The 15647-nt window shown below is 46.6% G+C and overlaps 4 protein-coding genes across 4 annotated transcripts; 1 reads left to right on the forward strand and 3 right to left on the reverse strand.

Annotated features, from left to right (window-relative positions):
• Positions 1-951: 951 nt before the first annotated feature.
• F4813DRAFT_389687 (uncharacterized protein) lies at positions 952-2070 on the forward strand (the record flags this gene model as incomplete). Its single annotated transcript, XM_049246883.1, has 2 exons — positions 952-1249; positions 1307-2070. 2 exons carry the CDS (start codon positions 952-954, stop codon positions 2068-2070), a joined length of 1062 nt encoding a protein of 353 aa, XP_049099474.1.
• A 1624-nt stretch (positions 2071-3694) lies between these two features.
• On the reverse strand, positions 3695-6453 carry F4813DRAFT_79694 (uncharacterized protein). The gene is made up of 3 exons (XM_049248905.1): positions 5717-6453; positions 5193-5648; positions 3695-5129 (listed from the first exon to the last, which is right to left on the reverse strand). Exons 1-3 carry the CDS (start codon positions 6167-6169, stop codon positions 3798-3800), a joined length of 2241 nt encoding a protein of 746 aa, XP_049099475.1. The 5' UTR covers positions 6170-6453; the 3' UTR covers positions 3695-3797.
• Positions 6454-11048: 4595 nt separating this feature from the next.
• F4813DRAFT_380940 (splicing factor, CC1-like protein) lies at positions 11049-12893 on the reverse strand (the record flags this gene model as incomplete). The annotated part of the gene is made up of 4 exons (XM_049245620.1): positions 11049-11307; positions 11364-11831; positions 11888-12196; positions 12256-12893. 4 exons carry the CDS (start codon positions 12891-12893, stop codon positions 11049-11051), a joined length of 1674 nt encoding a protein of 557 aa, XP_049099476.1.
• Positions 12894-13323: 430 nt separating this feature from the next.
• Positions 13324-15254, reverse strand: F4813DRAFT_360307 (inositolphosphorylceramide-B C-26 hydroxylase). Its single transcript, XM_049243401.1, has 2 exons — positions 14081-15254; positions 13324-14025 (listed from the first exon to the last, which is right to left on the reverse strand). The coding sequence occupies exons 1-2, from the start codon at positions 14815-14817 to the stop codon at positions 13635-13637; spliced, it is 1128 nt and encodes a 375-aa protein (XP_049099477.1). The 5' UTR covers positions 14818-15254; the 3' UTR covers positions 13324-13634.
• Between the last annotated feature and the right edge of the window lie 393 nt (positions 15255-15647).

The raw sequence follows: 15647 nt of genomic DNA on the forward strand, positions 1-15647 counted from the left end.
GACGGGAATAAGTAGGGCATTGCTATGTATTGGCCCCCTGCGTAGGAGTCAGCCTCTGGGGCTTAGCCATTAAGCCTCGCAGGCTATGGGGGAAAACACCAAAGTGTAAGTGTAACCTAAACCAACATAGCCACTCATGTATCAAATTCAGACAATTACAATTTCAGCTTTGAGACATGCCGGAATTTAAGTAAAAGAACCTTGTAAAAGAACCTTCCTCTTATTGTTATAGTCGCCCCTTAATCAGTACTTGATTTCTACATAATCCGGCTATGGGGGGCAAGGCAGAAAGGGGGGCGATATCGATGGCGATCTATCATCGTCATCTTAAGTAGTATATAATTGTAAGGAAGTAAGTGAGTGTATGTTGGTATGTGTGCACAGAAGATTTGAATAGCAGAGTCTAAGTCGGTCAACAAGCAAACGAGTCAATGCAACGACCAATTAGAAATTACAATTGAACATTACAAACAAACACTTGAATATTATTAACATTAATAATTAACTACCTACTTACCCGTCACGAGCAAACAATTGCAGTGTCAAGAACGAGCACAGCCAAGTTTCGGCAAGACCAATTCTCGAAAGGGAAAGGGGAAAGAAACAAAGACATACATTCATACATTCGTCACTCCCTTTGCTATTAGTCTTTAGTCTTAGGCTTTCGGTCTAACGAATTAGAAACAAACTCTAACTCAGCTCCGTTTGCTCTTGCCCTCGTGCGAAGGCACTAACACACCTACGTACCAACAACAGCAACAACACACTTGTTCAAGTTCAACAATGCAAGCCATTTTTACCAGCCCATCCCCCTTTCCTTTAGGATTTGAACAGTCATACTCGGCACACTCGTCATCCTTCTTAAAAACTCCCAGCTGTTCCAACCGATGCAGAAATATTCAGTGTAGACACGACGAGTTTTATCGACAGCAACGACTTAACATCAACACCATGGGTAACCCTTTCGAAGCCAACAGCAGCAGCAGCAGCAGCAACAGTAACAACAACAACCTGAGCCCCAATGCCCAGGCTAATACTCGGGGCCGTGCGCCTTCGGGCTTTTCCCTGCGCAGGTCGTTCAGTGGCCGCAGCCAGCGCGGCGGCGACGACTCCGGTGAGCGTCGCGGCTTATCCGCCATCTTCGGCAGCAACCCGTTCTCATCCAGTTCGCGTTCTCAGCGGGAGCGAGGGCGGGGAGAAAGCCCCCCTCCGCCGTACTCGCCAACCTTTGCCGAAGCCCCTGGTTCAAGTGAGTTCCCCCTATCCACCCACCCCTATCCCCAGTCTCAACTAACCGCAATCCCAGTCCCCGTCCCCAACGGTGACCTCCCAGACGACCAATACGCTTTCCTGCGGGAATTCAACACCATATTCCTAATTGACGACTCCCTCTCCATGAAAGTCGAGCGCCGCTGGGCCGAGACCCAAGCTGCCGTCGCCGCCATTGTGCCCATCTGCGTCGAGCGTGACGAAGACGGCGTCGATGTCTACTTCCTTAACCACAAGACGCCCGACCGGGGCGATGCGTCCCGCGGCGCCGCCGGCACCGGTTACCGTTCGCTGCGCGACGCCCAACTAGTGACCGACCTATTCACCATCGTGCGGCCCAGCCAAGCCACCCCAACCGGCATCCGTCTCGACCACATCCTGCGCGCGTACCTCTCGCATTACGAGGCCCGCGTTCGCAGTACCGGCGGCGACGTATACAGCGTGCGTCCCATCAACATCATTGTTATCACTGACGGCCAACCAACCGACGAACCAGCCGAGACCATCGCGGCCGCAGCCCGCCGCCTCGACGCCATTGGCGCGCCTCCGCACCAAGTGGGCATCCAGTTTTTCCAAGTAGGCCGGGACGCGGCTGCGACGCGCGCCTTGCGCGATCTAGACGACGACTTGTGCCGCCGCGAGAGCATCCGGGACATGGTGGACACGGCTACGTTTAACGCTGCGGGGCCGGCCGATGCCCCTTCGCTCACGGCGGACGGGATATTGAAGGTTGTGCTGGGCGCTGTCAAGAGGAAGTTAGACCGCAAGGTTTTGGTTAGAGTTGATGGGCCTGTGCGATGAAACCCGTTAAGACGAACGAAATGAATGATGGGGCTAGCTCCTCTACTTACCTATTCCACAGGGTTGATACCTAAGGATCCAGGGGTACTCCTTTTTCTTTTTCTTTTTTGTATTATCTTCTCACCTCTCACTTTAATGATACCCCTTTTTAGAGGATACGGCGGTTTCCTTCAGTCGCTGGGGAAGGAGGGAGAGCAGCTTATCAGGGGCTTAGAGAAAAGGAGTATTAAAATACGATGCTTCGTTGTACTTTTAGATTTATTTATTTACCCAGAAGGCTCTTATGGGGTAGATCCATAGATAGCGGTGTTCTCGTGCATTGAAGGTAGCATGGGCCAAATATAGAGAATCACCATTATTGACTAATCTGTCTAAGATCCCCAATAGACGCCTCTTTTTTTTTTTTTTTTTTTTAAAAAAAAAAAAAAAGTCGTTTCTAGTGTCTTAGCTTGTATTCGCCTGTGCTCACTTCCTCTACAATGTTATATCTAGGAAACTCATATTGGATTCCTTATACCCCGTAATTCAGGAGTTAGATCAACTTACTCATATAATATCGGGATTACGATTCCCCATCATAGGAAGACCGCATCAATGGCTATATTTAATCAAGAGCATCACCAAAGCAATCAATCAATCGATGAATCAATCAGGAGAGGCAAGGCGCAAGGAAATAACATCTTAAATTCAGTGAAGCCAAGTCGGCCAACAGACTATGAAACAGCAAATCCAGTGACCAATTTTGGCAATACCAACTATGAACTATGGCCAGAGCATGATTAGGGATCCATCGATCCATATCCCTAGAATTCAACTATCGCCCTAGCTGTCCAACAGTCGATATCTGCTAAGATCATCCTAGAAGATCTGAGAACCCTTACTCCTGTCGTAACTGTTGCGGGTATCATAAAACCTTGCAAGGCAAAAAGACCCGAGGAGAAGAGACCAAAGAAATTCGTGTACTAGCAAGGTTTGCAACATCTCAACTGCCTTGTTGAAAAGACCAGTTGTTCCGTGCCGTTATGCTTCTCTACCCGTGCCAAGTCATGGAACAGAGAAGACATAACGCATTGGTTGGCGAATGTGTTGCGCCATCAGAGCAAAAGTGACGGCGTCCTTTTAAGCAATCTGTGACGTCCGAGACAAGAAAGGCCTCGCCTACCAGGCCAATGTAGTAGCACCTTTTATTTCTCCTTTTCGTAACCTTCACTCCTCCCACCAAACCCCAGAGCAGAACCAAAGACCATACTCAAAGGGTAGACCGCATGGATTTTGATGATTTGCAAGTACCGCTATGCTTGCATTGCGACCATTACCGGCATGCGCCGTAGAGACCAGGAACACGGCTCTCGGAAAATCACGAGCCACAAATAAAGCACAACCGTCGGTCGTGTTGGATATCGAAGAGTACGTGTGACATTCTGCTTTTAGTAACCTCCCGATTCCATAAAGTTCGCCCTCGTAAAAACGAGAAGACGGGCCAACCAGAACGAAATGGCCAGATACTAAAGGACACCACATAAGAAAAGCCTATGGTTCCGCCTAAAGGAAATATCTGTGGCGATGACTCGTCATAGGCCAAGGTGTAATGTGTTCCGGCATATTATGCGTAAAAAAGAAGTTGCTTAGGAAAGTAGTATCGTGGTGGGCACTGTAGTCCGAAGGCCACCCCAAAAGAGCTCCTGTGCTAAGGGTATTAATAGGAGGGAATGCTTGTGTACATGTGCTTATTTCATAACCAGAACTTGTGCCTTCTTGATGCCGTGGTATTCAAGCTCGTTCTCATTACGTTCGTCGCGGACGGACAGCACCGGAGAGACGACAAACGACACCCGAGTCTGAGACATTTGCAACTCGGCAGGGGTAAGGCCCAATGCTGGGCCATTCACCGGCTCCATGGTGCCTTCGGCAAATTTGCATGCGCAATCGGGGAATGTATAGTGCAGTGTCATGCCGGATACCCACACTTTGGCGCTGACCTCCCACGTTGCTGACACCATAACTCGCAGTGGCTTAATGGCTTCCTTGTCTGTCACCGATATGGATCGAAGCGGCTGCATAATGATAGCCATCATATGGGCATGTCGCTCAATGCTCTCTTTCTTGAACAACTCTATTCTGCTGTCCTTGAGGGCGTGGGCGACAATACGGGCATGCTCATCAATGACGCGCTGTCGATCTCGGGGATTGGCTCGCCCGCCCGAACGATGGAAAGTTGTAATCTTTTCTTGGAGAGCGATAAGGTGACTATCCAGATTGCGATCGATGCCCAGGAAGATATCAGGGGAGATGACCTTCTTGAAGAGATAATCCAGTGCAACACGCATGATGATATACGGCCTGTAGGATGGAACACCAAGGAGGTAAAGCATATGATTCTTCGCCTGAGAACGGTTCGAGTAGACTAGGCTAAGAAGGTAGTTCCATGTAGTCGCCTCTCTTTTCTCTAACATCATATCAGCCACTTTGGGCTGTTCTCCTGGCTTCGAATGGCATCTGACAATATATCCTTTAGTAAGTCCGAATATGTGATCGAGCCCATTCTGGATGTCGGCCATAGACCATTCGTCCTTATGGCGAGGAAATGCGGCACCAGAGACTTGCTTTTCACCACTAGGAGGGCGTACTAGTTGCTTTTGAGAAGCATCATTGTTGGATTCGCGTCCTGAACTACCAGGGTTGATAAGAGCAGGCCAGTTAGAAGGACCACCAACGGGAGAGCCTTTGCGAGCAGTAGCGGAGGTCGCAGACGGAACGTTCAGGTGACCATGAGATTCAGTCGCTTGGCCATGAGGATCCCACGATGGTGCCGTAGGGTTCGGTTTGAAACTCGATGGGCCTGTAGCATCATTGCCATCTGTCTGTGGTCCATGTTTTTTTATCAGCATTTTCTGCAGCTCCGCGTAAGTGTTTTTATCCAAGCTGCTCTTGTGCTCGCCCTCTGAAGTAGATCGTGGCGAGCTTTTCACAAGGGCCGAACCCTGCTCAGACGTTACATTGCCAGCCTGGACGAGCTGGTTGTTTCGAGATTGCAAGTCTTTGACCTGTTCTTGATAACCCTATAAAGAAAAAAGATCAGCTATCTAGATATATATTCCTGCTTTTCTCGTATGGAAACTTACCTGGAGTACTTTGCCCTGTCTTTCTTCAAGAGCGGACCATTTGTCGATCATCATAGAATAGTGATCATGAACGGTCTTGAGTTTGGTCTTGTACTCGCTATTTTCAGTCTCTAATTTGTCAGCGCGAGCCTTCAAATCCTTTAGCTCTTTAGTCAATGAATCCTCTTTACTAAGGGCTTGCCCTAGCTCCCTTTGGAGTTGCTCAATATTGTTCGTAGCCGCAGTCTTGTCACGAATGGCTCGCGTGTAGGTGTCGTAATGCTTTCTGTTGTCACTGACAGCCTGATCTCGCTCCATGCGTAATTTATGGACTGTCGAATTGACAAGCTGTCCGATCTCGTTTAGCATCTCCCTGTGTCTGTTGGATCGGTCGGCCGGTATTCCAGGGGAGCGGCTGATCCATGTAGTGCAGGTTGCAATACGATGAGAAATGAGTCGACACATGTGGATAGAGTCCTGCAACTCGTAGTTAGCATAGAAGAGCCAAACAGCTAAACGTGATGTTCAAGTCTCTGAAAACTCACATCTTCACCGGAGACTCTGGCATCACCCGATTGAAACGCGGCACTACTAGTAAAGGCACTAGAAGCATTGCTCGAGAACGAATCTCGATAGCGACTCACTGGCTGAGCACCTGTGGGCTGCTTCTGCGCACCTGTGGATGGGAACGCAACACCTCCGCCGTAACGGTAGCTCGTGGGTGCTACAGACTGTGGGATCGGAGGCTGTGGGCCGGCGTTTGCGGCGAACGAGTTGGAAGCACTGAGTAGCTGCGATTCCTCCTCGCTGATAGATCCGGAGCTTTTGCTTTCTTCGCTAGATTCATTAGAGACCGTAGCCGGCTTGACGTGTAGCGGCACGCCCCCACCCGGCTTCTTACTATATGACGAGTCAGTGGACATCGTCGCTAGAGCATAGAGAGATCTAACGAGTAGGAGAGATGCAATGATCACTAATAACTGGTCCCAAACATTCATCCCAGCGAGAAATTATGAGAAGGATGGTGAGGTAGTGTAGGTTTGAATAGAAGAGAACAGGGATGATGGGGAAAAGGGGGGATATAGGAGGTCGAGTGTACAGGCAAGAGGCTTAAAGACTGGAAAGAGTGACGTATAATGTTGACGGGGCAGGAAGCGTCAATGCACTTTCCCAACCGGAGTTTCCAGAGAGAAGGTCGAGTGGCCAGGCTTAGAGTCTTAGAGTAGCGGCACAGAGATAACCTCACTAGTAGGTACTCGCGTACAAATATCCCTCTTGCCGCTGTTGGAATGCTGTGACTCATTGAGTTGCTGAATTTTGCCAATGTCGAGTGTATTTTTGTTTATTTGCAAAGATGCTGGCTCGGACCTGGCAAGAGGCAAGAGCCGGAATGCAACGTATTACTTCCAATTAGCCCCTGAGTCCGTCGTAGGGTGACCAGACGTAGGTTGTTGTGATGTTTGTTGTCGCTATGGAAGTTTTCTGTTGCTAGGGCGTTGGCCCACACAGGCGCAAAGAGACCCGACCATCCAAGTCCCAGTTATGATCAAAACTAGAAAAGAGTATCTTTCGTATAGACTGAATCCCAGGAAGCACGGAATTTCTTGGTTCGTAACTGAATATGCAATGCCTTGGCATTGGCCTCTCGCCTCCATAGAATCCGGTAGAACAAGAACAAGTACATTATCTCGAAGAATAAAATGGATAATACTTACTCCTCATAGGGGGTGTCGGGCGACTGTTCGAGTACGGGCGTGCCCGGCGGGTGAAAGGGCTCGGTTGATGACATGGTTCTCAACTGACCTAATATGCAATGTCAGCTCCAGAAGATATATTCAATGATGAAGATCGTAATCAGTGTCGATATAACCAGTAACAGCTGCGCAAGTGAACAAGCAATGGATTAAGAGAGAAGAAAAGGGTTTACATACCTGCGGAGCCGAACCAGGAGCTGACGAGTGGCCTACATAAATGATAATTATATTGTCAGCAGTAGTCAAAGATATCGAGAGACGAGAAGCTTCGTATATATTCGCATTTAGGTCAAATAATGTTATCTAGACTGAGGTGGTGGAGTCAAATTCAGAGTAACTCCCTGGGCAGCTGCTCCGCTGAGCATTCCCTGCTCAGGCAGAAATGAGAGATTTACGTACCCAGATGGAAAAGAATGTGCTCAAGTTTCTTATAGAGTCGATATAAGTAGTGCCACGCTGCAAGTAGAATCTTTGAGATGGAAGGTGATGATGATGTGTACCTAGAAATGCGGTTGAAGTAGTGGCTGATGATAAGATGCGGTAGGTTCCTTATGTTAATAACCGTGTTGGGTGTGCGTACTTGTTAAGAGGACGTAAATAAAATGTGAAATACGTCCAGGAAGTTAAGAAAGCCCTCAGAGGCTGACAAGACAGCCAGCTGCATGGGAATGGATTGCTTTTTGTAGAAAGATAATGGGGGTAGGTGGACAGAACCTGAGAGAAGTTATGTATTGACAGGTAGGGTTTGTAACGGGTAAAGAAGGAACTAAGGGTGGTCATAAAATAGGCAAGCATGGAAAATAGAATTCATGGGTCTGGTGAACCTGGAGGGGGAACTTCGTGCCCTAAGGGCGCTGCGGAAACAGGGAGGGGGCCTGATCCGCTTTATAGAGCATATGGTGGCAGTCGTATATGCAGTGGTCTCAACTGTCATTATCACCAGCAGCGATGCCGAGCCTCAAAATGCGTGAAATTCCAGGATGGTTATGCAGGGTGACTACAGCCTCAATATCTATCTCTTCGTCTAAGGCCAATCTTACGAAGAATGGAGGGGTATGGATATATAATCTCCATACTGTCGAATCTGATTAATATGTAGTGTGAATATTAAGATCGGACCAGCAGCCAGATATATCTCGTAAAGAGTTGGCTATTACCTGTTATAAACAGTGTTAAATATTATCCAGTGATCAACTTATTTAAGTGGAAAATGAACTTAAAGAATAAGCTTACATCTTCGTCCTTGAAAAGATACGGACTTCTTATTAACTATGGATAACGGCATAGGTGCTATATGATATGTAGCCGACAAAACTCGAGGTTGCTACAAAGAGCTAGGAGTCGAGTCTTTATGTCACTGTAACGGAACTCCAATACTAATAATCGAGATGATTAGTAGAGTGGTATGCCAATGTATAAATATTACTAGCATCTGATTAGCAATTCTTCGCCATATTTGGATTGGCTTCGTTCAACTTAGGGGGTTGGAGGAAGCTGGTTGATTTGTAGACGCAGCACTACAATCCTAGGGGACTAATGGAGATGACTGGTCATCTTCCACAAGTCCGTTAAGTCGACCGAGTCGTATAATATGAGCACATTTGTCGGGATATTGGAGGATTGGACTTCCGAAGCTATTGTTAAGTTAAAATAGGGATGCTGTGTAAATGACAAGGGGATATTATACTATACCTAAATATTTTACTTAGTTCTAACTCGACATATCCTCTTAAGACGCCATAATAAATCATAGACAGTAGCCAAAGCCACCAGATGTTGTGTATTCCATTACACTGATATCTAAGGGACCAGAATGGTTGATAAACCTGGTGGAGACAGTGGATCTTTTATAATATGCGAGAGGACGTGATAGTAAGCCTTGAGTGATCTTTTAGCGTTTGAAAGATACTAGGAGTAAGGTGATTACCGTTTACAATAAGAATCTGGCTGGCTATTTTCTCTTATGTTTGTAGTATCTGTTATTGGTTAGTAGGCTGAAGTAAGAATGACAGCTTCCTTACCTAGGTATGCTCTTTGCTCTCAAAATAGCTTGTCAAACAGACTAAAGAAGACATTTCAGCCAAGTAGCTTTCTCTATGACGACACGAGAGGCCAAAGCGTCCTCTCCGACGGTGCTTTGCAAGGTTAGAAATGTCTTAATGACCACCATTTTCTAGTCTAAAAAGCAAGATAACTGCTAGAGCGTCAGTGTAGATGCCGCTGCCCAACGATCAAGTTTATTTCGTCTAAGAAGCGACAGAAGAGGGAAATAGACATGATCAGTCTACTTAGACCTTAATTGGTAAGGCTTAATTTAACTCAAGACGTAGGTTGGATCTGGTACTCAAAGATGCTGCTTGGGAGCGAATTACAAATCTAGGAGCATTGACAAGAAGGATGCTGATAGAATGAGGTAGTTTAGGAATTGGGTGGAAACATGTTTCATAGGAAAAACATTGTTATATTACATAATCATCAGAGGAATATCTAGGTATCTCAATACCCAGGAAGCGACGCCAACTTGCAATACTAGACCTAAACCTTATTATATGCTGTACTACTCGAGAGCCGTGATACGTTAATTTCCATGGACAGAACTGCCTTTAGAACCGTATTATACGTATATGCTCCCTTTCAATTTATAGAGAAGGCATATGTATCTTACTATCAAGATATTATAAAGCAATCATATTGGATGCTATAAGAACGCTAGAGTTAACCACATTAAACATCGTCGAGTTCTTTAACATAATAATAATCCAACTAAACCGATTTTCATGTAATTTGATTTTGAATACAAGTATTTCTAAAATAAATAAGACAGACCGAACATATAGGAATAACGTCGTAGTATATCCTACCTTTAGAGAACCTCTCTATATGTGTTCTTGATTAATATATACCAACGGGGGGTTTTCCGCTCGACCTTTATCTTTTACTGTCGGCATATAAACAATGTCGAATGTTCTTATAAATAGTATCAACCGTTAGACTCCTATTGGTAAAATAAGTCATGTTTCTTAAATATATCGCAATATTCCTCGTTAAGATATTAATATAGCAAGCAGAAAGAATCTGATGTGTAGCAGGCAGTGTCCAATGCACCCTGGTACACCTGGCCGTCGAAGCAAAGTACGTAAAATTGATGAAAAATCTACGGTCTAGAGTTAGTACGTTAATCTTCATGGGTTGGATAGAACGATTATAAGGTGACCATCGTTGCGTATTGATGAAAATTTTCTCGAGCGTTCGTCTAGCCTCTCAGCCGTGTTCGTCCTTGATTAGGATAAATGATCTGGTCTCGCGTTGCTGCGTGGCACTAGCCACCCGCAAAGGTTTGTATTACAAGTACCTAGCTGCTTAGAATGTAAACATCCTGACTCGTACAACGGTTTAGAGCAAGTTACCTGGATAAACACCCAGGTCATACCTACATGAATAATCAACGGGGCATAATATTACCTGTTACCAAGAAAATTGCAACGAATCAGCTTCTGGTGTCCTCTGTGACACAAACGGGAGTCGACCTAGATGGAGGACTAAAACGCATTCAGCGGTGCGGAGAATGCCACGAGGAATCTACAGGTGGCGTCAGAGCTGACATGATCACAATCTTCCGGGAGTTTCCATACCAATATCACCGAAACAACAGATAATTATCATAATCTAAAATCAAATGCTTTAGTACTACCAACGCCTAAATACCTAGCTTGGTCCTGTGGCCTACAGGCCAACGAACATTTTCCGACTCGGCGATAGTGGCTGGAAATAACGTTCGGCTTGACACGGACGTCAGCAGACATGAGCTGACGTACGAGGATGTATGTTCCTCTGAAAAGGGGGCTTCTATTGTAAAATCAGCGCGGAAAGTATGGATTTTGTGGCACGACTGGGAGAGTATGTCGTTTGATCTCGGATAATATGCTGCGCTGAATGTCGTTTACCAAATTGACAGGCGAATGGAACGAAATGCGGCCTTGGCCGACGTCCGTGTAAAGAAATGGTAGTGCGGACGGAATCTATTTTCCTCGAATCAGTACAGGACACTTTATAATATGGTAGCATTAGAGACCTACGGGGAAAAGTTCCTAGAACGGGATAGGCCCGGCCAACGATTAGCATCTTAAATAGCCTTAGTACGAGAGAACAAACTGCTGTAGACGGCGTCCACAACAGGCGCAGCGCTGATCATCCGTCCACCAAAATAGCGACCGTTGAGCCCTTTAATGGCGTTTTCGCCTCCTTGAACCTTGTCGAATTTGAGGAAGATATCGCCCGGCGAGTTCGGATCGAGGGAAATATGGACTACGTGACCATATTTCTCTTCGGCTTCCTGTCGAACGTCATCCTCCAATTCCTTAATCCAATTTTCACCTTCTTCTCTGTAGCCGCTAGTTAGTGTCGGCATAAGACAATATCTTAAATGGAGAGGACATACTCAGCTGGATCAAACATGTTGTGAAGAACAACACAGCGACTTGCCATATTAACATTCATAGGTAGCGGCTTAGTTTCTGTCTTGGGCTTGAGAATCTGCCTCTCATCACGACTTCCGTTGGAAGCATCGTCGGTTCGGGCAAGCTTTCTCATTAGGGCATCGCGACTATAGTTGTTAAAATTGACTCCCGCAACATCAGTGTCATCTAGGGCGCTTGCGCCCGTCGCCTTGTCGTTATCACGACCTCCTGCTCGGTCGAATCCGGAAGCTTGAGGTCCTCGTCCGCCAGCACCGGAGAATGCGGAACCCTGGTATGGTTGGTTTTGACCCTGAAACCTCTGTAGGATATTGGCAGTTGATTCGGGGGTAAACTTATCATTACCAAGACCAACACGGATTGGACGACCAGCAAGGTCAAACCCATTCATCTTCTCAAGCGCCTCACGAGCCTGGTCGGCTTCACGGAACCTAATAAGCCCAAGTTAGTAAAGTTCGCCATTTGAAACAAACATACGAAAACATACTGTACAAATCCATAACCACGGCTACGACCTGTATCATCTTTTTGAAGCTGGACAAATTCGAGCTCGCCGAAGGGTTCGAAGACGTTTTGCAAGTCTTGTTCGGTAATGCTAAAGTGAATATTGCCTACGTAGAGTCGATGGAAGGGGATTGAATTGGCATGAGAGCCTGAGCCTTCGGTGGTACGAACTTGGCGATTCTTCTCAGCCTCGGTAAGCTGGACGATGACTGGGATACCTAGGAGTTGGTGACCTGTGAGCTGAAGAGCAGCAGTAACGGATTCTTCGTTTTTAAATTCAACATAGCCAACACTGTAATCATCGTTAGCAAAGTGGGATTTGAATAACCATGCCTGAGTATGAACACTGACCCTTTAGACCTGCCACTTATACGATCTTTGACGATCTGAGCCTCATTAACGGGACCAACTTTTTCGAAGAACTCCTTTAGCTCCTTAGTGCGAAGACGAGCAGCTAGCTGCTGGACAAATACGGTACGGCGATCTCGCTCGTCCTCGGTTAGTTGGGGAGTCGGATCACGCTTTGGCGTACGACCTCCTCTAGGCCTATCTTCATCCCTGCCTCGAAAGTTACCGCGTTCATCGCGCTCACGATCACGGTCGCGATGGTCGTCCCTTGGGCGGTAGTGCCGACGAGGAGATCGCGAGCGAGTGCGGTCTCGGCCGCGTCCGCCGCTGCGGTAGTAATCTCCGTCGCCTCCTCTGTGACGACGTGAGTGTCGACGGTCATCATCACGGCTCCGACTTCTACGCCTACTTTTGTGGCTACCCGCATCGCTACGAGGTGTAGCTTCTCTGTCATCACCCCGGTCACGTCGTCCGCGGTCGCTGCTACGATCGCGTCTTCGGCCAGGGCTGCGGTCGCGGTCTCTACGTTCGTTTCGGTCGGACTTTACGCGATCATCAGAATCTTTAGGTCCGGTCTCCTTGGTATCATTCTTGTTGCTAGCAGTGGCATCAAGTAAAGCCTCAACGTCAAGGGTGGCCATCTTGAATGAAACCTTCAAATAGGTCAGAGCAAGACTAGAAGTTTAGGAATCGGCGACTTCCTCTGGCGTAATTAGGGTTGCTAATCAAGTATTTCCTTTTGTCGGCGAGATAAAAGTTGAGTAGATAATTAATTTGGTATGTAGTACTGTTAAAATAACAAAGGTACTTACGAACTGTCGGCGAGATTGAATGGGTCCTAGGTGGACATCACATATGTAACTTGGAAAGTAAAAGATGAGAGGGGTGGCAGGAGAAGATGCCTGCAGAAAAAGCTGACATGTCGGTCTTTCCGGGTAAAAATACCATTACTGTGACAAGGTACTTACTACCTAAGCTTAGAATTACATATGGATGTCCGTGCATATGCTTACTTAATACATAGTCATATGTTGATGAGGTAGGGGCCAATTGTAAATTTATGTAATAAATGAGGCAAACCTAACTTGTGAAGCAAAGCATTTAATGGGTTAATAAGGGGTATATTTCTACTCCAAGTTACTTTTAAGCAAGTCAGGAACCAATCAATGTAAACAGAAATCATTAATTAGAGGTATGAGCCGAGTGCGGATTAAGCTGAATATCCCCATACTTCCGGGTCATACTAGGTACCAAACGCCAAAATCTGCCCACCTTATACCTAGAATCTCACTTCCCAGTTCCATTTCACATTATGCCCATTCAATACATATCGCCATGCCCATGTATACAGAATGGGTCTCTTATGAAGCAGCCGTCTAGACCTAGGCCGTCTTAACCACGGTGATCAGCTCGGTGCCGAACACCCGATCCCAGAATCGGCTGGTTACGCCGAAGCCCAGTTCGTAGTCCAGGAAGTGATGGGCAAGGTGGTACTTCTTGAGGTCCTTGTACCAGAGAGGGAGATTTTGGTGGTGTAGGAAGTAGTGAGTCAGATCGTAGCAGACATATCCGAAGATACCTCCGCAGTAGACAGCCGTGGCGAGGTGCCAGTCCCAGAAGAATATCGAATGTGCAAGCTTCCAGAAGGGGGTTGCGAGTATCACAAAGAGCGTCGGGGGCATCACCAGACGGTACTTGTCCATCGGGAGATAGTGATGTACACCATGAAGTAGAAAATGCAGCGTGATTCCAACTCTGTTATCCGGTAGATATCTGTAATTTTATTATTAGCAAAATGGTTATAATGGATACTGGCGGTAGAACATACTCGTCAAGATGGAAAAGACATCGGTGCAGAACATATTCTATAAGAGTCCACAAGAGCACACCACTGCCGAAGCTAGTAGCTAATCCTAGGTTGCTGTCGTATCCTTGAGAGGCTAGGTGAACGCCGTAGGCAATCGCAGGAAGCCAAATCATAGGGACAACCCACCAAGGTGTTAAACTGAGGGGCTCGAGGAAGTTTCCGAACAAAGGTGCGGAGGCGCCGCCCTTGTAGTGTCTTGGTCGATGGACCTGGTCAAGATAGAACCTCTTGCTGAAGCCACCGAACCATACTTGCATCAAGAGGGGCTTATTCAGGTCGAGGAACTTGTGTTCCTTGTAGTCGGTGGTGTAGTCTGTGTCCTTGCTCAGGTCTTCCTCGCAGGACATTCCCGTTCGCGGGTGAACAGAAGGGGAGAGCTTGTCGTTGGTCTGGGGGTCGGCAATCCTCTTCTGTACATCTCCGTTGGGCGCGAGTTTATCCGTCACCAAAAAGGCGGTCTGATACTCCTCCAAGATCTCGTATGCTGAATCGGAGTGCCTGTGGGAGATTTCGTCCTTTAGAATCGCAGTGATATCTTTTCCAGCGTACTCGAGAATCAGGTCGGGGCCACCAGGATGGGATTCGACAAAGTCGGTCACATCGTAAACGTTGGTACCGATTGTGACGTAGCAAGACTTCTGACTGTTGTGCGACTCAACCTCAGCTTGCGTGAGGGTCGGTAGCGTTCGACCAGGCATCTTTGTGTGTGCGAAATTTGTAACTTATTTTAAGGAGTGACAAAATATTAGAGAATAAAGAAACCCGGTAACTCGGAGGAACAAGTAAAATCTTCACGTAGAAGGAAGACTTGCGAAAGGACGGAAAAGAGAACGAGGATATTCAAAAAGTAAGAGTTAGAACAAAGTCAGGGGACTCGGATAATGAAGTATTAGGTTAGGTTAAAGATCTACGAATTTTTAGGGGGTCCAATCGTTTTTCTCTAGCTTTCGGATTAGCGTTCGGAGGAAATGAGCTTCGTCTGACCTAACCTGACCGAGCATTCCGCAGTTACTCTTGCAGCAACTTAACAGCCTGACAGTGGCGTTATCGCCTATCACTTATCGTATGATACCCTACTGCATAGTACGTTCCAGCGATGTGAGGGCTACTATTTTCAGCTAGACTTCGAGTTTATTGACAGTCCAAAGCCCGATGCAATTTAAGTCACGGGGGTAACGTATCCTGTTTTTATTTCAGAAAATTCATGATTAGGTACATATTCTTTGTTAACCTAGTGCCTCATGCACCTATGTAAATTAAAACGTATAGTGTACATGCATGTATGTATATGTGTAACTGTTAAGGACCAGGGACTCGGGAAGTCTAATCTTATCGATCAATTTCGGTACTAAGGTACTTCTTCCCCTTACACATGTACATATGTCTCTTCCATTGAAGTCTCCGAATGATGCTCGGGTATCTTCCTTCAAAGTCCTATGTATGTATGTATGCTGCCCGCGGAAACCGAAAACTCCTGACTATGCCCCATGCAATCATGTTATTCCACCTTTTGTTCTACGTAATACAA

Source organism: Daldinia decipiens (assembly GCF_022478715.1).
Source record: "Daldinia decipiens strain CBS 113046 unplaced genomic scaffold F4813scaffold_17, whole genome shotgun sequence".
Lineage (NCBI taxonomy): Eukaryota > Fungi > Ascomycota > Sordariomycetes > Xylariales > Hypoxylaceae > Daldinia > Daldinia decipiens.